The 26,094-nt window shown below is 42.0% G+C and overlaps 1 protein-coding gene across 1 annotated transcript in view; it reads right to left on the bottom strand.

Moving 5' to 3' along the window:
• Positions 1–25,360, bottom strand: part of mtnr1aa (melatonin receptor 1A a) — a 57,770-nt gene extending 32,410 nt beyond the window's left edge. Inside the window, exon 1 of the mRNA XM_014195255.3 lies at positions 24,904–25,360. Coding sequence (XP_014050730.1) covers positions 24,904–25,087 — 184 coding nt within the window. The 5' untranslated portion in view covers positions 25,088–25,360. The remainder of the gene's footprint in view (positions 1–24,903) is intronic.
• Between the last annotated feature and the right edge of the window lie 734 nt (positions 25,361–26,094).

The raw sequence follows: 26,094 nt of genomic DNA, 5'->3' as shown, positions 1-26,094 counted from the left end.
GGATCTCAGCTCTGAGAGATTTTAACCTCATTATAACATTTACCTAGGCATACCAGAGACAGTTGTTAGGATAGTTGGATCAGTATTTAGGCTTCGGCAATTTTATTTCAAAATGCAACATTTACGATTTTATCTAGAACGTATGTTGTCTCATCACTGAAATGCCCAAAAACAATCTGTTTGCTTTAAAACATGTTACAAAAATCGACCTACTAGAGGTATTGTTTTCTTCAGTTTGTTGATACTCTTCCTCTTGGTTCAAAGATTTGTAAGTAAGTTCTGACTCTGACCAGAGTCGAGGCTCAGCGCGGATTAATTGAAAATTAATTCCTGGATTTGAATGAAAACAATTACCGATATATTAGGCTAGGTAAATATTTTAGCAAAGTAATCTTATCGAGATTTTAACTACAAGGGCTATTGCAGTGATTGGAGGCACCGGTGGTGTCTTTCGAAGGTACTGTATTTATGATATACTTTGACATTAAATGGGGTTTCTATGGGTGAGGGAGAAGTAGAATTCGCTGATGAGCTAAACTAAAAACTGATCCAACCAGCCTAAAAATTGTCTCTGGTGAAGGCTAATGCCTAGGAACATGTTCTAGTGAGATTAAATGTATTTTGGATGAACCACCCCTTTAACATGGTTGATGAAAACATTAAAGAAGGCAATACAAGAGTTTACATTTCAAGATAATACTTTATGAACAAAGAATTTATCTAAACATGAATCTAAGAGGTAGGCAGAGAACATATGCTCGACTAAGTCTAAAACTCAAATCTAATATACTGTACTTAGAAAGGGGGGATAGAAGGGGAGAGTGACAAAGCGAGGGAGACAGAGAGAGAAAGAAGGAGATAAGAGTTGTATAGTTACCACTAGTGCTGGGGGATAGGACTACATCTATCATCAATGGCGACGATGTGACAATGTCAAAAACAATGTTCTGTTAAATTTGGAGTCGAATCGATAAATTCTGTTTTCAGAAACCTTTTACAATCACAGATAATGATGTTAATAATCTATTCATATTTGTGTTCTGCCAAGTGCTAATATCGGTAACAATACTGATTTTGTCCAAATACTCTGCACACCCCTATTAAAGACATACTGGGGATGATTGCGCTAACAAGACAAGGATTTTTTTAAACCCAATAACATGTTTTAGAACAGTAATCTCAGTAGGAAACATGCTAACACGATTGCTATTGCTAAATAATTTTATAACATTTTGACATGCATTTTTCTGGATTTTTTGTTGTTATTCTGTCTCTCACTGTTCAAATAAACCTACCATTAAAATTATAGACTGATCATTTCTTTGTCAGTGGGCAAACTTACAAAATCAGCAGGGGATCAAATACTTTTTTTCCCTCACTGTATAAGATTACTGTAGGATCATTATAATATTGATATAGTTATTGCTATATTTTTACTATAAGATTGCTATAGTTATTCTATAGTATGTCCGAATTTACCAAAAGAATACTGTTTTTTAGTGATATTTGTATAATACTCTTTTATAGTAATCCTATAGTGCTTTTTCGTAAGGGACCACCAGGAGAGACTTGTGTTGCAGTTTGGGAGTGTGCAGAGAGAACTAAACCAGATAAATGATGATTAGTCATTATCAGTCTGTAGATACAGCTCAACTGAGACTGGGCTGAATACACAAACATCCTGTACTAATGGAGCGTCACGCCCTTTGAATCTTCACATGGCATGGTGTGAAGTCAAAAGGTGCCTCCAGATTCTAGAGTAATGAGCAGGGCTTTTCAATCAAGGTCTGGGGGGAAACCACAGTGTACGCGTTTTAGGACTGTACTAATACACCTGATGCAAGTAATCAACTACACACTCTGGTATAGAGGTCCAGGGCCTAGACAGGTCCAGGGCCTAGATTCACAAAACCTTCTTGTTATGGCTTGGGGGTAGTATTTCGACATCTGGTTGAGAAGCGTGCCCAAAGTAAACTGCCTGTTACTCAGGCCCAGAAGCGAGGATATGCATACAATTGGTAGATTTAGATAGAAAACACTCTAAAGTTTCCAAAACTGTTAAAATAATGTCTGTGAGTATAAAATAACTGATATGGCAGGAGAAAACCTGAGGAAAATCCATCCAGGAAGTGGGATATTTTTAATGTGTGTAGTTTTCAATTGAATGCCTATACAGTATGTGTTGGGTTAGGACCCAGAATGCAGTTCCTATGGCTTCCACTAGATGTCAACAGTCTTTAGACATTGTTTCAGGCTTGTTTTCTGAAAAATGAGGAAGAATGAGACCATTTTCTAAGTGGACTGTAGAATGAACCAGAGCTAGGTTGCGCGTGTGACCGATTGCGCGCCCTTCGTTCTTTTTCCTTTCTATTGAATACGCTATTGTCCGGTTGAAATATTATCGATTATTTAGACAATAGACAACCTGAGGATTAATTATAAACATCGTTTGACATGTTTCGACGAACTTTACCGGTACTATTAGGATGTATTTGTCTGCATGTTGTGACCGCCATTGAGCCAGTGGATTACTGAACAAAATGCGTCAACAAAACGGAGTTATTGGGAAATAAAGAGGGACTTTATCAAACAAAACGAACATTTATTGTGTAACAGGGACTCTTGTGACTGCAACCATATGAAGATCATCAAAGGTAAGTGATTCATTTTATCGCTATTTCTGACTTTTGTAATTCCTTTACTTGGTTGTAAATTGTTTGTATGCTTTTGTAAGGGGGCCGCTGTCCTCAGATAATCACATGGTATGCTTTCGCCGTAAAGCCTTTTTGAAATCTGACACAGCAGCTGGATTAACAAGAAGTTAATCTTTAAGCCGATGTATAACACTTGTATCTTTTATGAATGTTTATTATGAGTATTATGTTTCTCCTTAAGCAAAAAGTTAAGAAGAAATTAGATTATTGAAAATAAAGTTATTGGAAATGTTCATAATTCCCAGATAGCTAAACCCTTGTCTTAAACTCAGGGCAGTGAGAGTAAAAACTCATGAAAGCAATTGAACATGTTTAATTCATTCACAAACTTCATCTGAAAGTTTCAGTATTGATTATTTTAAACCCAATAACATGTTTTAGAACAGTAATCTCAGTAGGAAACATGCTAACACGATTGCTATTGCTAGCTAGATAGCTAGCAACAAACATCTTAAGAAGATTTGTAAGAAGATATTTGAGAATTTCGTGAGAAAATCATTCAATCTTATGATTTTGTTGAGGAATTGCACTTACGAACTAATTTATGAACTTCTTATTACGTTTATGCGTAAGAAGTGTTTTGTGAATCTGTGCCCAGAACTGAAATAAAGAGTATCAGTAGAACCAGTCAGCTACTAGGTTAATGAAGAGCACATTCTCATTTACAAATACGACAGGAATAGAGAGTAGAGAGGTTGAATGACCTCTACCTCGTAGAGGTCATGAAGGAAGGAGGAAGCGGGCAGTTCTAGTACTATTTTGCCTCATAAGCGCCAGCTCAGTCTGCGCAAAATGTATATCTCAGAATTGCTTTCCAAGGACGGTGTTTTTGACCGTGACAACCTGCTGACTACCTGCTGCTTCAAAGGACTGAAAAGACTGGAAAGAGAAGTGACATGAGCCTTCCAGACGAGCTAAATAACTTCTATGCTCGCTTCGAGGCAAGTAACACTAAAACATGCATGAGAGCATCAGCTGTTCCGGATGACTGTTTGATCACGCTCTCCGCAGCCGATGTGAGTAAGATCTTTAAACAGGTCAATATTCACAAGACCGTAGGGCCAGACGGATTATCAGGACGTGTACTCTTAGCATGTGCTGAGCAACTGGCAAGCGTCTTCACTCACATTTTCAATCTCTCCTTGTCTGAGTCTGTAATACCAACATGTTTCAAGTAGACACCATAGTCCCTGTGCCCAAAAACACCAAGGTAACCTGCCTAAATGACTACGACCCGTAGCACTCACATCTGTAGCCATGAAGTGCATAGAAAGGCTGGTCATGGTTCGCATCAACACCATTATTGTCACGACTTCCACCGAAGGTGGTTCCTCTCCCTGTTCGGGCGGCGGTCGGCGTCGCCGGCCTACTAGCCATCACTGATCCTTAATTTTGGTATTGTACCTGACCTGTATGTTTGTGGACTTGCCTATTAAATACGCATCTCGGACATCTCTGCTCTCCTGCGCTTGACTCCTTCACCTACCTCTAAACACAAACTTGTCACAATTATCCCACAAACCCCAGACCCACTCTAATTTGCATACTGCACCAACAGATCCACAGATGACGCTATCTCTATTGCACTCCACACTGAACTTTCACACCTGTACAAAAGGAACAACTACAGTGGCTTGCGAAAGTATTCACCTCCCTTGGCATTTTTCCTATTTTGATTACAACCGTATCGTTCGTATCATTTGATTTACACAACATGCCTGCCACTTTGAAGATGCAAAAAAAATTATTCTGAAACAAGCAAGAAATAAGACAAAAAAAACAGAAAACTTGAGCGTGCATAACTATTCACCCCCCTAAAATCAATACTTAGCAGAGCCACCTTTTGCAGCTGCAAGTCTCTTGGGGTATGTCTCTATAAGCTTGGCACATCTAGCCACTGGGATGTTTGCCCATTCTTCAAGGCAAAACTGCTCCATCTCCTTCAAGTTGGATGGGTTCCGCTGGTGTACAGCAATCTTTAAGTCATACCACAGATTCTCAATTGGATTGAGGTCTGGGCTTTGACTAGGCCATTCAAAGACATTTAAATGTTTCCCCTTAAACCACTTGAGTGTTGCTTTAGCAGTATGCTTAGGGTCATTGTCCTGCTGGAAGGTGAACCTCAAATCTCTTGAAGACTGAAACAGGTTTCCCTCAAGAATTTCCCTGTATTTAGTGCCATCCATCATTCCTTCAATTCTAACCAGTTTCCCAGTCCCTGCTGATTAAAAACATACCCACAGCATGATGCTGCCACCACCATGCTTCACTGTGGGGATGGTGTTCTTGAGGTGATAATAGGTGTTGGGTTTGCGCTAGACATTGCATTTTCCTTGATAGTCAAAAAGCTACATTTTAGTCTCATCTAACCAGAATATGATCTTCTATATGTTTGGGGAGTCCCCCCATGCCTTTTGGCAAACACCAAACCTGTTTGCTTATTTTTTTCTTTAATGTATGGCTTTTTTCTGGCCACTCTTCCATAAAACTCAACTCTGTGGAGTGTACGGCTTAAAGTGGTCCTATGAACAGATACTCCAATCTCCACTGTGGAGATTAATGCCCTCCTTGCCTCGCATGTGAGTTTTGGAGGGCGGCCCTCTCTTGACAGGTTTGTTGTGGTGCCATATTCTTTCCATATTTTAATAATGGATTTAATGGTGCTCTGTGGGATGTTCAAATTTTCTGATATTTTTCTATAACCCAACCCTGATCTGTACTTCTCCACAACTTTGTCCCTGACCTGTTTGGAGAGCTCCTTTGTCTTCATGGTGCCGCTTGCTTGGTGGTGCTACTTGCTTAGTGGTGTTGCAGACTCTAGGGCCTTAGCTCATCACTAAGCTAAGGACCCTGGGACTAAACACCTCCCTCTGCAACTGGATCTGGGACTTCCTGACGGGCCGCCCCAGGTGGTAAGGGTAGGTAACAACACATCCACCACGCTGATCCTCAACACGGGGGCCCCTCAGGGGTGCGTGCTCAGTCCCCTAGTGGACTCACTGTTCACTAATGATTGCACGCCCAGTCACGACTCCAACTCCATCATTAAGTTTGCCTATGACACGACAGTGGTAGGCCTGATCATCGACAACGATGACACAGCCTATAGGGAAGAGGTCAGAGACCTGGCCGTATATTGCCAGGACAACAACCTCTTCCTCAACGTGATCAAGACAAAGGAGATTATCGTGGGCTACAGGATAAGGAGGACAGAGCACACCCCCATTCTCATTGACAGGGCTATAGTGGAGCAGGTTGAGGGATTCAAGTTCCTTGGTGTCCACATCACCAACAAACTAACATGGTCCAAGCACACCAAGACGGTCGTGGAGAAGGCATGACAAAACCTATTCCCCCTCAGGAGACTGAAAAGATTTGGCATGGGTCCTCAGATCCTCAAAAGGTTCTACAGCCGCACCATTGAGAGCATCCTGACTGGTTGCATCACTACCTGGTATGGCAACTACAGAGGGTAGTGCGTACGGCCCAGTACATCACTGGGCCCAAGCTTCCTGCCATGCAGGACCTCTATACCAGGCAGTGTCAGAGGAAGGCCCTAAAAATTGTCAAAGACTCCAGCCACCCTAGTCATAGATTGTTCTCTCTGCTACCGCACGGCAAGCGGTACCGGGGCGCCAAGTCTAGGTACCGGAGCTCCAAGTCTAAACAGCTTCTACCCCCAAGCCATAAGACTCCTGAACGTCTAATCAAATGTACACTGCTGCTACTCTCTGTTATTATCTATGCATAGTTACTTTAATAACTCTACCTGCATGTACATATTACCTCAATTACCTCGACTCTGCACCGGTACCCCCTGTATATAGCCTCACTATTGTTATTTTACTGCGTCTCTTTAATTATTTGTTACTTTTATTTCTTATTCTTAGTTTTTGTAGGTATTTTTTTTAACTGCACTGTTGGTTAAGGGCTTGTCAGTAAGCATTTCACTGTTAGGTCTACACCTCTTTTATTCGGCGCTTGTGACCGTAAAGCCTTTTTGAAATCTGACACGGTGGCTAGATTAACAAGTAAAGCTTTAATTTGGTGTATTGTGATTGTATGAAAGTTAAATATTTCAAATAATTTCATTTGAATTTGGCGCTCTGCCATTTCACCGGATGTTGTCAAATAGATCCCGTTAACGGGATTTGATCCCTAAGAAGTTTTAAGGGCTTGTAAGTAAGCATTTCACTGTACAGTCTACAGCTGTTGTATTTGGCGCATGTGACAAATCAAATTTGATTTGATATGTATTGCGATTCTCAGTTTTTTTTAGTTTTGTGATACGATTCTGTGATTTTATTGCAATCCAATATTTCAAACATATTACTCACCATATGTCTGCTGCAGTGGGACAAGAGAGCCATGAGAAAACAAGTTTGGGAAATAAAAGTGCTGAAAACAAAAACAAGGTCCAGCCAACTAGAGCAAAAATATAATATTGTCAAAACGATACAATAAAACACATCGTAAAAAATTATATCCTGACATGCAACTGTATAGATTTTTTCCCCCATCACTACTATAAACCCTGTTGCAACAAATTAAAAAAGTTGAGATAAGAAAGTTGCAATATAGTGGAACACTGACATTTCCCTTCGTTTTTCCTCCTCTCTCTCTCTCTCTCTCTCTCTCTCTCCCTTCCTGTCTCTCTATCGCTCCCTTCCTGTCTCTGTCCCTTCCTGTCGCTCTCTTCCACCCTCCGTCTCTCGCTTCCTCTCTCTCTCTCTCTCTTCCTCTCTTTCACTCTCTCTTTCCTTCTGTTATGAGCAGCAGAATGAAAATTGGGGTAATCCATGAGGTAACCACAGCAAAGGTGCTACGGTCTGATTTGTAATTTGATACTGAGCACCGCTCGCTCATATTGGAAGCCGCACCATTTCTGACGTAGGGAAAATATCTGTGAACCGCGTCCGCTCCACCGGGGAGAGAGTAGTCTCTGACAAACACACACACACACAGCGGCCATGCACCCACCTTCCAACTGCGCCAAAACCTCTCGGCAGCCCTGCTTATCAATGTTATTTTTTCCCTTAAAATACCACAGGTGATATCAATCATAGAAAAATCTGAGGCTGTATTCACCACCACATTAACACGGAATCACTCCTTTGGATTCATAACACATCCAAAGGTGCTTTCTGACGGGCTCAAGGCCTCTGAGAAAATACGGCTCGGCCGAGTTTCGGATGTGAGGGTAGTTTATGGGCGAGATCATCTTATTTCCTACTGCATCATTTTCACTTTTTTTGGACTGCGCCCAAATGGCCCTGACGGTGGCTGCTCTCAGACTAGCTGGCTTGGACGAGGGCTGAGCAGCCAGGCATGAGGAGAGAGATTGTAACAGACTTGAAAGTCTGTGGCTCAGTTGGTAGAGCATGGTGTTTGCAACGCCAGGGTTGTGGGTTCGATTCCCACGGGGGACCAGTATGGGTATGAAATGTATGCATTAACTACTGTAAGTCGCTCTGGATAAGAGCGTCTGCTAAATGACTAAAATGTAAATGTATGAAATTGATGAATTCATGTAGAGAACAATTTCAAAGAGTTTATTTATGGCCTGTTAAAAGAAAGCATACTGCTTGGAAGGAAAACAATTTGCACCCCCTTTCACATTAGCGTTAGCAAATGGAAAGTTAGTATTCCATCCTCTGATGGACTGAGCTTGCACATCAATTGTAAATTCTAAAAAAAGATATACAATTATACAAGAGATGTGCAGTTTGTGACATACAGTACACATACTGGAGGTATAAATATCCTTAGAAAGTTTGGCAACACAATCTGCTACTATTACACACTTTCTATATGTAGTGCAAATCATTATGCAGTTAGCCTAGTGGTTAGAGCGTTGGGCCAGTAACTGAAAGGTTGCTGGATCGAATCCCCGAGCTGACAAGGTAAAAATCTGTCATTTTGCCCCTGAACAAGGCAGATAACCCACTGTTCCCTGGTAGGCCATCATTGTAAATAAGAATTTGTTCTTAACTGACTTGCCTAGTTAAATAAGGGTTAAATAAAATAAATAAAAATAAATGTATACATGAATTAAGGCTTCGTTAATGCATTTACTGTAAATATAGGCTGTTACTGGGAGCCACTAGCTGTTTATAGCAAGTCAAATGTTTCTCACTATGTGACAATGACAATGGAGGAGAAGTCAGAGGGGGTGCTTACTTGTCCCTAAGATCCATCCATACAAGGGAATGTATGCTGCCCTATGGGAGAAGCTGACACCAATGTCCTCTGACGCATGGACGGCCCTGTCACCACAGTGGCACATACAGTACTGTGAAGTGCAATTGTGGTCATTGACACAATGCCTCTGCATCCCAAATGGCACCCTATTCCCTACACAGTGCACTACTATGGGCCCTGGTGAAAAGCACTATGTAGGGAATAGGGTGACATTTGGGATGCATGTGTTACCACAACAATACAAGCCATTAGCGCTTGGTCAGTTCAATGGAGTGGCTATTGAAAACGTATAGGGTAATATTGGCATATCGTGTGACGAGGACGGGTAAGCTAATTGGCTTATCTGTCACGTCCTGACCATGGTAAGCTGTTATTTTCTATGGTAGAGTAGGTCAGGGCGTGACAGGGTGTCACGTCCTGACCAATATTTAGGTATTATTTCTATTATATTTGGTCAGGACGTGGCAGAGGTATATTTGTTTTGTATTATGGGGTTTTGTGTGTGGTGTAGTGGGGTGTATTAGTTTGGTATATGTTCTAGGTTTGTTTTTCTATGTGTAGTTTTGGGTGCTGGACTCTCAATTGGAGGCAGGTGTTTCTAGTTGCCTCTGATTGGGAGTCCCATAAGTAGGTGTGTGTTTGTTTGGTTTTCGTGGGTAGTTGTTTTTGCACTGCGTGTTGTGTGCCTGCAAAACTGTTCCTGTCGTGTATATTGGTTTCCAGTGGATGCGTTACTCCTTTTTTTTAATTAAAACATGAGCATCCATATTCCCGCGGCAGTTTGGTCTATTCAACACGGCTCTTTTTGTGACACAGGGGGGTTTTCTAGTTTAGTTTTTTCTATGTTATGTTTTAGTTTTGTATTTCTATGTTGGGTTGTTCTAGTTTTTGTATTTCTATTTGGGCTTTGTTTGAGATTATCTCCAATTAGAGGCAGCTGGTCATCGTTGTCTCTAATTGGAGGTCATATTTAAGTTGGTGTTTGTCCCACCTGGGTTTGTGGGAGATTCATTTTGAGTAGTGTATGTTTCACCTCTGCGTCACGGTTTGTTGTTTTTGTCATTCAGTTTATTTATGTATTGCATAGTTTCATAGTATAAATAAAATGTGGAACGACATACACGCTGCACTTTGGTCCGCTCCTCCTTACGACGACCGTGACATGATCTTGGCAGTTCACAGCTGCGTGGTTTCGCTGGTCCTCTATGGCTCAAGTTATAGGAGCGTGGCTCTAGCAAAATAATGTTTGTTTTCAGAACGAAATCATTGGAAAATAATTTGGGTTCCAACCGCTGCTGAAAACCCAGATACAGTAATTGATCCTAGCCCTAGAAGAAAAAACAAACATTTAATTGTTTTATCACATGGAATGCATCTTGCCTTGGGGTGGAATTGGCTTTCTTTCTAATCTGCTGAGCACAAAAACCCATTTGATAAAAGTTTTGTCTCTGTAATTATACTTTGAGCAATGTGATACTTGATCATTTTCAACAAATCTTTTGCCCAAAATAAAGAGGCGCATTAGATACGATTTTTCTTTAGTTTTTTTCTTCATATTTTGGCCTGGCTTGCTCTTTTCCTCCCGCACACAAAGACAACAGTAATGTTTCATCACATCGTGTCATCCTTTTCTGGTTTCTGCTTATGTCATGCTGTTTTCCTTCCCTCCCTCTCTCACTGTCTGTTTCTCTCCCCTTCTTTCTCTCTCTTTTTCAACCTCTCTTCATCCTCTCTCTCTCTACCTTTCCTTATCTCTCTCTTTACCTTACTCTCTCCATCGTTCTACCTCTCTACCCCTCTCTCTCTTACTTCTGTGAGATCTGATTGTAATAAGTGTAACTGGCCATAGTAAGGATACCCTGCTAATCTACAGTAATAATCACAAGGAAACACCGGTCAGCGTTCAGATAAAGCTTGAAGGGGACAAAGTGTTCACAGTGGATATTAATGAAGTGCCTATATGTCTATCGTCAAGTGCCTGTGTGTATCATCGACTATGGGTTTGTCCCAAAATGGCACCCTATTCCCTATATAGTCCCTATGGGCGCTGGTCAAAAGAAGTTCACTAGGGAATAGGGTGCCATTTGGGACGTACTTAGTGAATCAGCTAATCACTCTGAAGACTGGGGGGGGGGAGTGGAGAGTCTCTTGTTCACGTTCATCTATGATACATCGGTTCACTAGTTCCAAAGTTAATGTAGTAATGTCTCCTTTATTTCAGATTCCTGAGTTTAACTAGAACTCAAAATGTGTCAGGCGATGTATGACATTTTCTGGTTGTAAATTGGTTTCCTGGTTGTAGAGTTGACAGATAAATAAATCTTTACCTGGTTGTAATCTGGTTTTCTGGTCTCTAGAAAGACGGCGAAAAAACACAATTTCACAATCAGCATATGAAACATGCCCATGATGTCACAAAAGATGTTAGAATGAGATCATTGCAACCCCTTTTGCCTGCAAGGTAGCCCACTCATATTTGGCTTAGTATGATGGGATGGGGGAGAGAGTGGGATCAAAAATAAGTGGATCACGCCCAAGCTCTTTTGGGAAAACAGACAGGCGCATCAGAGGGGAGACACACCAGAAGTAGATTCATTTCCAACGGAACGCTGAGTTTGCCTTGCAACATTGCGTCAGAGGCAGTTGTAGTGCGTTTAGTGTGGTGCATACGTTGAATTTAACAAACGTCTGTATCAAATCGTATGTGTAGAAGGCTTGACATAAATGGTAGCAGAACCTGAACGTTGAATTTTCAGATGATGCTGCATACCATTTTGTGCAATGGCGCAAGTGTGGGTGCGTGTGTTCAAAACATCTCTTATACTCTAACCCGGCATACACTACCGTATGCATAAGTTGTGCACGGTGCCCCTCGGACGAGCATTAGGTTGTACTTGATTGAGCCCGCCAAATTGCGTCATCCCCAGTGTACTTCAAGCAGAAAGAGGTTTGCACTGTATAATACTGTAAATGATTAAATACAGCCCTGGAAAGAGGGAGGAAAAGCAGGAGAAAGAAGAGGAAGGAAGGAAGAGGTGGGGGATAAAGAAGAGGAAGGAAGAGATGGGTGATAAAGAAGATGAAGGAAGAGGTGGGTGATAAAGAAGAGGAAGGAAGAGATGGGTGATAAAGAAGATGAAGGAAGAGGTGGGTGATAAAGAAGATGAAGGAAGAGGTGGGGGATAAAGAAGAGGAAGGAAGAGGTGGGGGATAAAGAAGAGGAAGGAAGAGGTGGGGGATAATGAAGAGGAAGGAAGAGGTGGGGGATAATGAAGAGGAAGTAAGATGTGGGGAATAAAGAAGAGGAAGGTAGAGGTGGGGGATAATGAAGAGGAAGGAAGAGGTGGGGGATAAAGAAGAGGAAGGAAGAGGTGGGGAATAAAGAAGAGGAAGGTAGAGGTGGGGGATAATGAAGAGGAAGGAAGAGGTGGGGGATAATGAAGAGGAAGGAAGAGGTGGGGGATAAAGAAGAGGAAAGAAGTGGTGGGGGATAAAGAAAATTAAAAGGTTAGGATAAAGAAGAGGATGGGCTCATGGGGCTTTAGGGTACTTGTGAGAGTATTGAAGACAGAGAGACATATATATATATATATATATATAATAATAATAATAATAATAATAATTTTGCACCCCCAATTTTTCAGTTTTTTATTTGTTAAAAAAGTTTGAAATATCCAATAAATTTCGTTCCACTTCATGTTTGTGTCCCACTTGTTGTTGATTCTTCACAAAAAATTACAGTTTTATATCTTTATGTTTGAAGCCTGAATGTGGCAAAAGGTCGAAAAGTTCAAGGGGGCCGAATACTTTCGCAAGGCACTGTATTTTTATTTTATTTAACTCGGCAAGTCAGTTAAGAACAAATTCTTATTTACAATGAGGGCCTACCCCGGCCAAGCCCTGACGACACTGGGCCAATTGTGCGCCGCCCTATGGGACTCCCAAAGATGGCCGGTTAGGATACAGCCTGGAATCAAACCAGGTCTGTAGTGACACCTCTAGCACTGAGATGCAGTGCCTTAGAGAGCTGCGCCACTCGGGAGCCCTATAAATAGCAACACACTGGGCACACACTGGTTGAATCAACGTTGCTTCCACGCCATTTCAATGAAATGATGTTGAACAAACAAGGAATAGACGTTGAATTGACGTCTGTGCCCAGTGGGAACGGAATAGGCAAAATAATAGGGGCCCAGAAAAGTGCTCTACTTTCATCTTCAATGAACAAATTCCACAGATGAAATGTCTCTGTATCCCTCCCTTTCTATTAGTCTCTCTCTACCTCTCTCTCTCCCCTATCCGTCCATCCCCCCCCCCCCCCCCCCCCAAGGGAGTGATGATAACAGCAGAACTATAACTCTACCACACAACACAATCAAAACCTTTCATTAGGTTTGCTCACTGCTCCAGGGTGGCTTGATAGACACACATCACACACACACACAGATGTTCTTGTCTATTAATGTTCTGTATTATGTCATGTTTCGTGTGGACCCCAGGAAGAGTAGCTGCTGCTTTCGCAACAGCTAATGGGGATCATAATAAAATACCAAAAACACAGACACACACACACACACACACACACACACACACACACACTGGCAAGCCGACTTGAAGAGGTGTTGACGACTGTCCCTTTTTCATTGCCCTAGTTGACTGGAGGTGATGTTAAGTGGGTTATGACGAGAATTAAGGAGAACGTTGCTTAGCCAGGCCTCGCTCTCTAATCCACTTCTTCCTAACAAATTATTCATTTATGCAGCTCGGACACACACACACACACACACACACACACGGAAGCCACCAACACACATACACACAGCGAAGGCACCCCCAGGTCATGCACCCCCGCGCCCCTCACCTGGGTCACCTGAGTTTACCCACCATCCTCCTTGCTCCTGACAACGTGCCCTATCCCCCCGCCACTGCTTGACTCCTAGTGTTGTCAGTCGCCACGGCAACGGACATCAACAGGAGCATGCCGCTTTTTTGGCCAAGGCTCACTGGTAAGAGTTGACAAGGATGTCGATCGCAATGTGACTTCCTGGTTATCGATTTGACGCATTGAGGTGCTGTTTTAAACATGTTCTTATACTGAGGGAATGGTACCAATTCCCCTGTTAGGCAAGTTGTGCTGTGTGTAGTGTAGTGAGGCAAACTCTGTGGTAACAGACTGGTTCTTGGCTGATGGTTTTGTAGAAATTCCAACTGACAGACATCATGAAAAGTTTGAGCATATCAACCAAGGTTATACATATCCAGCTTAGACAGTTATGCAACTAAAGAAGACAGGGACTATGTCTACAGAGCGAATGAGAAAGCAGATTACTGGTATTCACCTTGCAAGATTGAGTGATGCCTCATGTACACAATACAGTCGATACGACCACCATGTCTACAATGTCTCTGTAGAAATGTGAACAGGGGTTTCAAGGAGATAGTTAATGATAGCTTCTCCGCTGCACCCAGAGGAGAAAGCGAGCACGCACAGTGTTTGAGTAACAATATGTCAAATGTAGTGGCTTTCACAGTGGTGGCGGATTTCAAATACTTAATAACACATCAGCCATCCGCTGTTCAATTTCAGACACAGTGGCAGTGGACACCTGGTGTGTGGTACTCTACCCACATTCAAATCACCTATAGCTGCACTGATCTAACAGAAGAAGCCTACCGGGCCAAGTCAAAATGGGTTCCCGGCAGGTCTCAAAGAAGCGCCAGTCGCACTTTCCGAGGTGAAAACTCTGGAAACTAATGATACTACCAGCCCACTGGATTTTTATCATTATAATTGATTGTCTCTGCTGTAACCAAGAGACTTGATCTTGCAAGCTAGCCACTTATCTAGCAAGTTAGCAAACCAAATGCATAGCTGGAACTATGAGCTGGAGATCATTTATTTGGCCCATCCCATTTTTTGTTTACAGTATTGGACGTCTTTATGGAACAGCATGACAGCTCACTTTGATATTGTTTTGACTATGCAACAGAAGTTGACTGCTGCAACTAGATCTAACAAATCCACCTGGTGCCAACATGTACTCATTCCAATCCTTGTGATGTAAATACAATACGATACACTACATTCTGGTAATACTTTGTTTGCCACGTTGCATCCAGCAAAAGGAACCTTGGACTTTACAAAACAGGTCTAAAATGGGACTCTTCTTCTGTATGGTGCCCTCCAATGACAGATATTGGGCAGCAGATTTTCAGAGAGGTGAACAAACAGCTTTGTTCATAACATCCCATGTATTTCCCTGTCACTCAAACATTCTAGGCTGTCCATTGACCATCGAGATGATTAGTGAATACTAGACCTGTGTCAAATATGAATAAATTCATGAATTTGTATGTCTGATGTTATGACTATATCATGTCTCTCTTTTGTTGTGGAATCTCTTTGAACGCAGTGCAAATTCTGTACCTAATACACATTTCTGTGTAAACACATAATAAAGTACTATCTAATCTAATCTAAATATTTAAACACTTTTTTTATACTTTAGAGTTGCTGTTGGTTCGGTGTGTCTAGTACAACGGAATAGTCCCAAAAATACAAACCTCAATCTAGTTTGATCCAGAGTTGAATTGGGGTTTAAAATGGCTTCCCTCTAGATGAAATTCAAACAGGGCGCTGGGGGGAATCACTGCAATTAAAAATATCAATTTCCTTCCAAAAAGAAGATTTCTCTTTTGTTTTTCACTGAGCTCTCTAATTTGACGTCACTGTGCTGTGTACCCATTTCCGTTAAAGAGGTTTAGCAACAAAGCCAGTGGGATATTTAGGGGCCGTAAACGCTTGTCATAAATGGAGACATACGCAAAGCACTTAATGCCGTATTATATGCTTAGAAATCATGTATTATGCTTGGAGCTACAATAACAAACTCAGGAGTGGCAGCGGGGTTTGGATTCTATGATGATCCAAAATAACATTAATGAAACGAAAACAAACTTTGAACTTGAAGTTTGAATCTGAAGTTTACCTAAACATCATTGAAACTTGTAATGTGAATACATGAAAAGACATGCATTTGATAGTATACGAATGACTTGTAGACCATATATAGCTTTTACACCAGACTCTATAATCAGACTCTGTAGTATAGACATACAGTGCATTCGGGAAGTATTCAGACCCTTTGGATTTATCCACATTCTGTTATGTTGCAGCCTTATTATAAAATAGATGAAATCGTTTTTTCTTCTTCATCAATCTACACATATAGTACCAGTCAAAGGTTTGGACACACCTACTCATTCAAGGGTTTTTCTTTATTTTTAGTATTTTCTACATTGTAGAATAATTGTGAAGACATCAAAACTATGAAATAACACATATGGAATTGTAGTAACCAAAAAAGTGTTAAACATATCAACATATATTTTATATTTGAGATTCTTCAAAGTAGCCACCCTTTGCTTTGATGACATCTTTGCACACTCTTTGCATTCTATCAACCAGCTTCACCTGAAATGCTTTTCCAACAGTCTTGAAGGAGTTCCGACATATGCTGAGCACTTGATGGCTGCTTTTCCTTCACTCTGCGGTCCAACTCATCCCAAATCGGGTTGAGGTTGGGTGATTGAGGCCAGGTAATCTGACCTAGAACTCCATCACACTCCTTCTTGGTCAAATGGCCCTTACACACCCTGGAGGTGTATTGGGTTATTGTCCTGTTGAAAAACAAATGATAGTCCCACTAAGTGCAAATCAGATGGGATGGCATATCTCCGCAGAATGCTGTGGTAGCCATGCTGGCTAAGTGTGCCTTGAATTCTAAATAAATCACAGAAAATGTCACCATTAAAGCACCCCACACCATCACATCTCCTCTTCCATGCTTCACACATGCGGAGATTATCCGCTCAACTACTCTGCATCTCACAAAGACACGGCGGTAGGAACCAAAAATCTCAAATTTGGACTCATCAGACCAAAGGACAGATTTCCACCGGTCTAATGTCCTTGCGCGTGTTTCTTGGCCGAAGCAAGTCTCTTCTTATTAGTGTCCTTTAGTAGTTGATTGTTTGCAGCAATTCGGCCATGAAGGCCAGATTCACGCGGTCTCCTCTGAACAGTTGATGTTGAGACGTGTCTGTTACTTGAACTCTGTGAAGCATTTATTTGGGCTGCAATTTCTGAGGCTGGTAACTCTAATGAACTTATCCTCTGCAGCAGAGGTAACTCTGGGTCTTCCTTTCCTGTGGCGGTCCTCATGAGAGCAAGTTTCATCATAGCGCTTGATGGTTTTTGCGACTGCACTTGAAGAAACTTTCAAAGTTCTTGAAATTTTCTGCCTTTACTGACCTTCATGTCTTAAAGGAATGATGGACTGTTGTTTCTATTTGCTTATTTGAGCTGCCATATTATGGACTTGTTTTTTTACCAAATAGGGCTATCTTCTGTATACCACCCCTACCATGTCACAACACAACTGATTGGCTCAAATGCATCAAGAAGGAAAGAAATTCCACAAATTAACTTTTAACAAGGAACACCTGTTATTTGAAATGCATTCCAGGTGACTACCTCATGAAGCTGGTTGAGAGAATGCCAAGAGTGTGAAAAGCTGTCATCAAGGCAAAGGGTGGTTACTTTGAATAATCTCAAATATAAAATATACTGCTCAAAAAAATAAAGGGAACACTTAAACAACACAATGTAACTCCAAGTCAATCACACTTCTGTGAAATCAAACTGTCCACTTAGGAAGCAACACTGATTGACAATACATTTCACATGCTGTTGTGCAAATGGAATAGACAACAGGTGGAAATTATAGTCAATAAGCAAGACACCCCCAATAAAGGAGTGGTTCTGCAGGTGGAGACCACAGACCACTTCTCAGTTTCTATGCTTCCTGGCTGATGTTTTGGTCACTTTTGAATGCTGGCGGTGCTTTCACTCTAGTGGTAGCATGAGACAGAGTCTACAACCCACACAAGTGGCTCAGGTAGTGCAGCTCATCCAGGATGGCACATCAATGCGAGCTGTGGCAAGAAGGTTTGCTGTGTCTGTCAGCGTAGTGTCCAGAGCATGGAGGCGCTACCAGGAGACAGGCCAGTACATCAGGAGACGTGGAGGAGGCCGTAGGAGGGCAACAACCCAGCAGCAGGACCGCTACCTCCGCCTTTGTGCAAGGAGGAGCAGGAGGAGCACTGCCAGAGCCCTGCAAAATGACCTCCAGCAGGCCACAAATGTGCATGTGTCTGCTCAAACGGCCAGAAACAGACTCCATGAGGGTGGTATGAGGGCCCGACGTCCACAGGTGGGGGTTGTGCTTACAGCCCAACACCGTGCAGGACATTTGGCATTTGCCAGAAAACACCAAGATTGGCAAATTCGCCACAGGCGCCCTGTGCTCTTCACAGATGAAAGCAGGTTCACACTGAGCACGTGATAGACGTGACAGAGTCTGGAGACACCGTGGAGAACGTTCTGCTGCCTGCAACATCCTCCAGCATGACCGGTTTGGCGGTGGGTCAGTCATGGTGTGGGGTGGCATTTCTTTGGGGGCCCGCACAGCCCTCCATGTGCTCGCCAGAGGTAGCCTGACTGCCATTAGGTACCGAGATGAGATCCTCAGACCCCTTGTGAGACCATATGCTGGTGAGGTTGGCCCTGGGTTCCTCCTAATGCAAGACAATGCTAGACCTCATGTGGCTGGAGTGTGTCAGCAGTTCTTGCAAGAGGAAGGCATTGATGCTATGGACTGGCCCTCCCGTTCCCCAGACCTGAATCCAATTGAGCACATCTGGGACATCATGTCTCGCTCCATCCACCAACGCCACGTTGCACCACAGACTGTCCAGGAGTTGGCGGATGCTTTAGTCCAGGTCTGGGAGGAGATCCCTCAGGAGACCATCCGCCACCTCATCAGGAGCATGCCCAGGTGTTGTAGGGAGGTCATACAGGCACGTGGAGGCCACACACACTACTGAGCCTCATTTTGACTTGTTTTAAGGACATTACATCAAAGTTGGATCAGCCCGTAGTGTGGTTTTCCACTTTAATTTTGAGTATGACTCCAAATCCAGACCTCCATGGGTTGATAAATTGGATTTCCATTGATTATTTTTGTGTGATTTTGTTGTCAGCACATTCAACTCTGTAAAGAAAAAAGTATTTAATAAGATTATTTATTTCATTCAGATCTATAATGTGTTGTTTAAGTGTTCCCTTTATTTTTTTGAGCAGTGTATATTGGTTACTACATGATTCCATGTGTGTTATTTCATAGTTTTGATGCCTTCACTATTATTCTACAATGTAGAAAATAGTAAAAACTAAGAAAATCCAAGGAATGAGTAGGTGTGTCTAAACTTTTGACTGGTACTTTAATATCCCACAATGACAAAGCAAAACAGGTTTTGGAAATTGTACAAAATTTCTTTAAAGAAAAATGGAAGTATAACATTTACATAAGTATTCAGACCCTTTAGTCATTACTTTGTTGAAGCACCTTTGGCAGAGATTACAGCCATAAGTCTTCTTGGGTATGACGTTACAAGTTTCGCACACCTGTATTTGGGAAGTTTCTCTAATTCTTCTCTGCAGATCCTCTTAAGCTCTGTCAGGTTGGATGGGGAGCATCGCCCCACACCTATTTTCAGTTCTCTCCAAAGATGTTCGATTTGGTTCAAGTCCGGGCTCTGGATGGGCCACCCAAGGACTTTCAGAGACTGGTCCCGAAGCCACTCCTGCATTGTCTTGGCTGTGTGCTTAGGGTCATTGTCCTGTTGGAAGGTGAACATTCACCCCAGTCTGAGGTCTTGAGTGCTCTGGAGCAGGCTTTCATCAAGGATCTCTCTGTACTTTGCTCCGTTCGTCTTTCCCTCAATCCTGACTAGTCTGCCAGTCCCTGTCATTGAAAAACATCCCCACAGCATGATGCTGCCACTACCATGCTTCACCATAGGGATGGTGCCAGGTTTCCTCCATATGTGACGCTTGGCATTCAGGCCAAAGAGTTCAATCTTGGTTTCATCAGACCAGAAAATCTTATTTCTCACGGTCTGAGAGTCTTCAAGTGCTTTTTGGCAAATTCGTAGCGGGCTGTCATGTGCCGTTTACTGAGGAGTGGCTTCCTTCTGCCTACTCTACCATAAAGGCCTGATTGGTGGAGTGCTGCAGAGATGGTTGTCCTTCTGGAAGGTTCGCCCATCTCCACAGAGGAAGTCTGGAGCTCTGTCAGAGTGACCATCGGGTTCTTGGTGTCCTCCCTGGCCAAGGCCCTTCTCCCCCGATTGCTCAGTTTGGCTAAGCTCTAGGAAGAGTGTTTGTGGTTCCAAACCTTCCATTTAAGAATGATGGAGGCCACTGTTCTTTGGGACCTGAAATTCTGCAGAAATGTTTTGGTACCCTTCCCCAGATCTGTGCCTTGACACAATACTGTCTCTGAGCTCTAGGGACAATTTCTTCAAACTCATGACTTGGTTTTTACTCTGACATGCACTGCCAACTGTGGGACCTTATATAGACAGGTGTCTGCCTTTCCAAATCATGTCCAATCAATTGAATTTACCAGAGGTAGACACATGGGGTGGCAGGTAGCCTAGTGGTTAGAGCGTTGGGCCCGTAACTGAAAGGTTGGTAGATCGCATCCCTGACAAGGTAAACATCTGTCGTTCTGCCCCTGAATAAGGCAGTTAACCCAGTGTTCATAGGCTGGAACTGTAAATAAGAATTTGTTCTTAACTGACTTGCCTAGTTAAATAACGGTTAAAAAAATAATCTCAAGAATGATAAATTGAAACAGGATGCACTTGTGTTTAATAGTATCTGAATAATTATGTAAATAAGGTATTTCTGTTTTTTATTTATTAATACATTTGCCAAAAATTCTAAAAACCTATTTTTATTATGGGTAATTGTGTGTAGATTGATGAGGGAAAAAAAGGTTTCAGCCATTTTAGAATAAGGCTGTAATGTAAGAAAATGTGGATAGAGTGAAGGGTTCTGAATACTTTCCCAATGCACTGTACATGTATGTCATGTCTTCAAGTTCTCTGTTGCCAAGATTTATTGTCTGGCACAACTTGAATTGATGAATTGAATTGAATGACCTGCCCTCAATCATACACAAAACGACAAGTAAACACTGTTGTTGTGCCTGGTGTACTACAAACACACACACACACCATCGTGCAAGTTGTGTGTATACAAAACTTGGGCACACAAACAACATTCTGCTTCTGAAAGGATGGAAAACAATGCAACATCACTGGGTTGAGCGAGAGTGCTTCAGATTAAAGTTCAATGTGCAGTCAATCACACACACACACACTCTCCTGCGGCACAGCCATTCCGTTCGCTGGCAGAGGGGCAGGTCACATGGGCAGAGGTGGTGGTGGCTTCCACATTCCCCGGATGCCCAAAATGAGCCTTACTCCACAATTGGACCAATCTGTTTAATGCCCATTTGACGCCAGGCCAGTCCACCGGGTCCCTCCCTAACCGGGAGTGTCTGTCCCAAAGCAACGCTATGGGACTTTGCACTTTGTCTGAACTTTACAAAAGACTTAAATATCCGCTGAGGGGAAAATAGGCATGTGCAGTGTCCCAAATGGCTCACTATTCTCCTTATGGGCCCTGGTCAAAAGTAGTGCACCGCATAGAGAGGGTGCCATTTGGGATGCATATAAATGGAAACTTGCATGGAATTCAAACCCATTCTGTTATTTTAGTTTATTCCCATGCCTGAGTTTTCCCATACCACAAAACTCCATTTTGGTCAGCATCAACAAACAGACTTTGGTTGTCTGCGGTTTATCCATCACTCGCAGACTGCTCGACGAGTCAAGTCATAATCCGTGTTTACATTGACAAAACGAACCGGCACATGCATTCCATTCCATCCCATAAATAACAACCATGTCAAACATTATGTAGTCTGGTGAGACACCTCCATGCCAATAGACCTAGAAAGTACTAAGGAAAAGTGTCAATCAATATGGCCGCCATGAGGCATACGATTTGCCAATGTAGGGTTTTTTCCTTTTTGGGGGGCTTGAAAATAAGGAAAATTGTGAGGGCTTTGAGTTGGACATGCACGATCTTTGGGAACAGGGCTGGGAAATTGCAAACGCTCCTGAAAGGCATAAAACTACGGATACAGGGGAACTGGGTGGCTGGCCTGCTTAAGGGATGTTAGTATTCGTGGCTCAAATGAAGCCTGTCACATAGGTCCATTATTGATGACATCATACAGAGCCAATTATTGTTGTGTAGAAAGCTGACAAAAGACTGAATGGATATTCATGTCAATGTAAATGGTTTCATTCAAAGCAGATATTCTAACTAGGGTTGGGCGGTATTTCATACCTTCATACCGTTCCTGTACCATACCGGGGTATACGGTATCGCCAGCAGCGCAGACAAGGGGCGCTATTTCTTTCCAAGCATAAAAATAAAATAAATAAAAAAGCATTTAGGCAGCAGGGATCTTGATCCAGCTGGGGATTAATTGTCTCTGCTGTAACCAAGAAGGTTGATCTAGCAAGTTAGCTCACAAACCACATTTTTATTTTATTTAACTAGGCAAGTCAGTTAAGAACAAACTCTTATTTACAATGACGGCCTACCCTGGCCAAACCTGGGCCAATTGTGCACCGCTCCCTAGGGGAGTCCCAATCACAGACGGATGTGATTCAGCCTGGATTTGAACCAGGGTCTGTAGTGACATCTCTTCCACTGAGATGCAGTGCCTTAAGCCGCTGCGCCACTCGGGAGCCAAAATACCTAGCTGGAGCCCTGAGCTGGAGACAATTGATTTGGCACATCTTAGATACTTAATTTATAGTTCGTTTTAAGCAGTGGCGTAGCAAGGATTTGCAACTATAATGACAACGCAAGGAGATAACTGACAACTCAAACAATAACTTTAGGGTGAGTATGTACAAGGATAAATAGGACACCAGCTACTGTGAAGTTTACAATAACGGCTTCATCTCAATAGTCTAAAGTAGCTTCCTCGACTTGTCTCCTTTCCTTCATCTGCTCTGATGTGAAAGGACTGGACTGGATAGGTGAAGCAGTTTAATAATTCGGGACTACCATTAGGACTTTCAGATCAGTGCAAATGAAGGACATGAGACAAGGAGTGGGCGCCACTTTAGACTGTTGAGATGAAGCCATTATTGACGCAGAAGGAGAGGGAGCCACGTCAGACTATTGAGATGCACCCAGAGAGACTGCACTTGCTAAATCAATTGAACTCTGTGCACTTAAATGTATCGTCCCTCCCCTCCTCAAAGATGTGCTCCCTAAATAAGTATTGGTTTTTGTCACAGACTGGGCACCATAAAATGTGATCAAACCTGTAATACCAAATTTAAAATATGTGATTTTTTTTCTGCACCTGATGGAATCTGCAATTCTATTTACTGTATAAACTATTAAAAGACTCAAATCCAGGACAAAGCGATTGTGCAATTCTGTGTATGTTTATATCAAACGGAAGTGATTATAATGATAAATCAGGATGGAGAGGGGCGTGGGACGAGGAATTACAGTTAGTCTTAATAATAATCATATTCTTCACATTAGGGGGAGGGTCTTAATATGACTGGCACAAATCAATTTTTCTTAAATCACTTAAAAGATGCTCTGCGTTTGACATTAGGTCTAGGCTGTGCCAATCAAACTCAACTAATATCATGAAACGTCAAAGAAAAAAAAGTTATGGGGGGGGGGGGTTAAAAAAAATTGTAATTTAGCTAGATACACAGTCCAGTAAACAATAAACCCTCAAATCTGTGTACAATGTGGATTCGTCTAAAATTCCAATCTGACATTGAATGGCCAGAGCGGTACCGGAGCCCAAAGCATGTCCATTTGGTGTTTGGAGAACTCACCAGTCAGTAATAACGTAGGACTAAATATGTATTTTCTCAACAGCTTAACTTCTACCTGGCGCACATGTTATCTGTAGCCTATCAAATCACAATGTTATTACTGAAGATATTTTTTTTTTTTATGATATGTATATTATTGCGTTTTCACACAAGAATGTCGTAGGTTCTTATCACAGGGTTACAGCAGTACTGTACTTTGGAATATAATCATTAAGACAAGAAATATCAAAACATAAGTTAAACAACCACATCACAGTACAATACTATAATGCATTTAAAATATCCATACTGTACAACATACAACATTATCCTACATACAACATTATCCTACATTATAATATCAAACACATTCTATATCCAATTTGCCATCTGGTGATAATAGGCAGGATAGTAGGCAGCCCCACTCCGATCCCAATTTATAAAACTCCAAGTGCGCACGTGACGCATGTTCCGTCACTTAATCCAATTTTTCCATTGAAAAATAAAACGAATAGTTGAAGATGTTCTCATTCAGACATCCCAGTTTAGTTACATGATTGATAGGATGTGAAATGCAAACCCAAACTAAGCATGTGGAGCCTGTGGCGCACATGTCTGCTGAAATACACGGCTGTCCATCCTAAAGTTTATCTTGGGTAGCTCCGGGCGGCGCGTGTCAATCTATCTCCGCGAGTATATTTTTCATTGAGCCTCTCTAGCTATTGTTATTGCCTGGGGTATAATATCATAGGGCATACGATCAGACTACCAAATTTGCACGGCATCCTCTATAACGCGCGGATAGCTACCTCCAATTGCCACCGGGCCATTACTTTCACCGTTGCTTTAAGCTCAAACTAAATTAATTGGGATATACCAGTGCATTTTATTGATTTTCTTCGATATAGGTAGTAGGCCTATCACAAAGTCTGCACAAATAAGCCTACTTGTTTAGTTAATTTCTACATTTGCGCGCGAACAGCGTATACAGCTTTACCCAAACGCCCGTCCTTTATCGTTATATTTCGGACTCAAATGTATCAAAACAACAATGTCGTGTCAAATACAGCACTTTGAAACTTGTTTATAAACACAATACAATACTTTGGCTACTCCGACCTCATGCACAATAGTATACATTACTCACCTGCATTCCTTAGCTTCTTATTCCGGTAGACAGAGAATATCACCAAAAGGTTGCCCAAAATATCAACCACGATAGTGAATATCAGAAAGCACCCCAAAGTTGTAGTAACCCACGGTGGGCGGTTCAACACTTCCTCGTACGGGTCCAGCGACGACCTGTTCAGATAAGACCCATTTATAATCATTGTATATTTTGTAACTTTCCCAATTAGCGAAATAAACGTGCCGCCTGTCCCATAATATGCAGTCTACATTTTGGACACAGAGATGCAGTGGTATTCTCCCGTGGCTTTCCTCCTCTCCATATTGCCCGTTATAAGCTCCCGTAGACAACCTTCTGTTTTTCCTTCTAGTCACAATGCTCGTGTGTCAGAGTCTACACTTATATGGCTATATGTGTCCCCATCACATTGTTGGTATGTGACATTCAGAGGAAACTTCAGACCTTCCCATGTTAACATGGTGTGATTAGTGGGCCCGTAGTGGCTGACGGGTAAGTGGTTGCCTAGTGCTGCCTCTCAGCGGCTGAAAGAGGGAAAAAACAGTGGACGGCACGCGGCGCACTCGTTTCCAGTGTCTTTTGAAGCATGTTTGCGAGCTCTCCTCGCAATTATTGCTTTGGTTCCAGCGACTCGTCGTTCCTTTATTCAAGCGTTCATTGATAATTTTTTTAAGGATTCGTTCATGTTTTTTTTTATCCTTTCCCACATTGATTCATTCACAATTAAAGAAACGGATAACATGCACCTTTTCTAACATATCAATATAAGGATGTTGACTAGACTATGATATTATTAAGATAATCATGAGGATTATGCTTAATATCAATTATTGGAATTATTCCAATTACTAGGATAGAGAAAATTCTCTCTCTCTCTCTCTCTCTCTCTCTCTCTCTCTCATATCTGTGTCCCAACAGCAGGTGTTGTAAAGAATAATCCACATTATTAGTATCTACAGAATATCAAAATAAACTACAAACTCTAACATAGAAACATTAATTGCGCCTCAAATGGCACCCTATGTACTAGTCAGGGTCAGGTCTCATTGGGATCTGGTCAAAAGTAGTGCACTATATGGGAATATGCAGACTTATAGAGACAGGTTGAGGAGACTGCTTGTAGCTGAGCTGGGGAAATTTAGTGGACCTGACTTGAAAAACCAACACATGGTAAATTGAATTAATTTTACG

Source organism: Salmo salar, chromosome 04 (genome assembly GCF_965601325.2).
Source record: "Salmo salar chromosome 04, fSalSal1, whole genome shotgun sequence".
NCBI classification, from domain to species: domain Eukaryota; kingdom Metazoa; phylum Chordata; class Actinopteri; order Salmoniformes; family Salmonidae; genus Salmo; species Salmo salar.
This window is presented reverse-complemented; position numbering and strand designations above follow the sequence as displayed.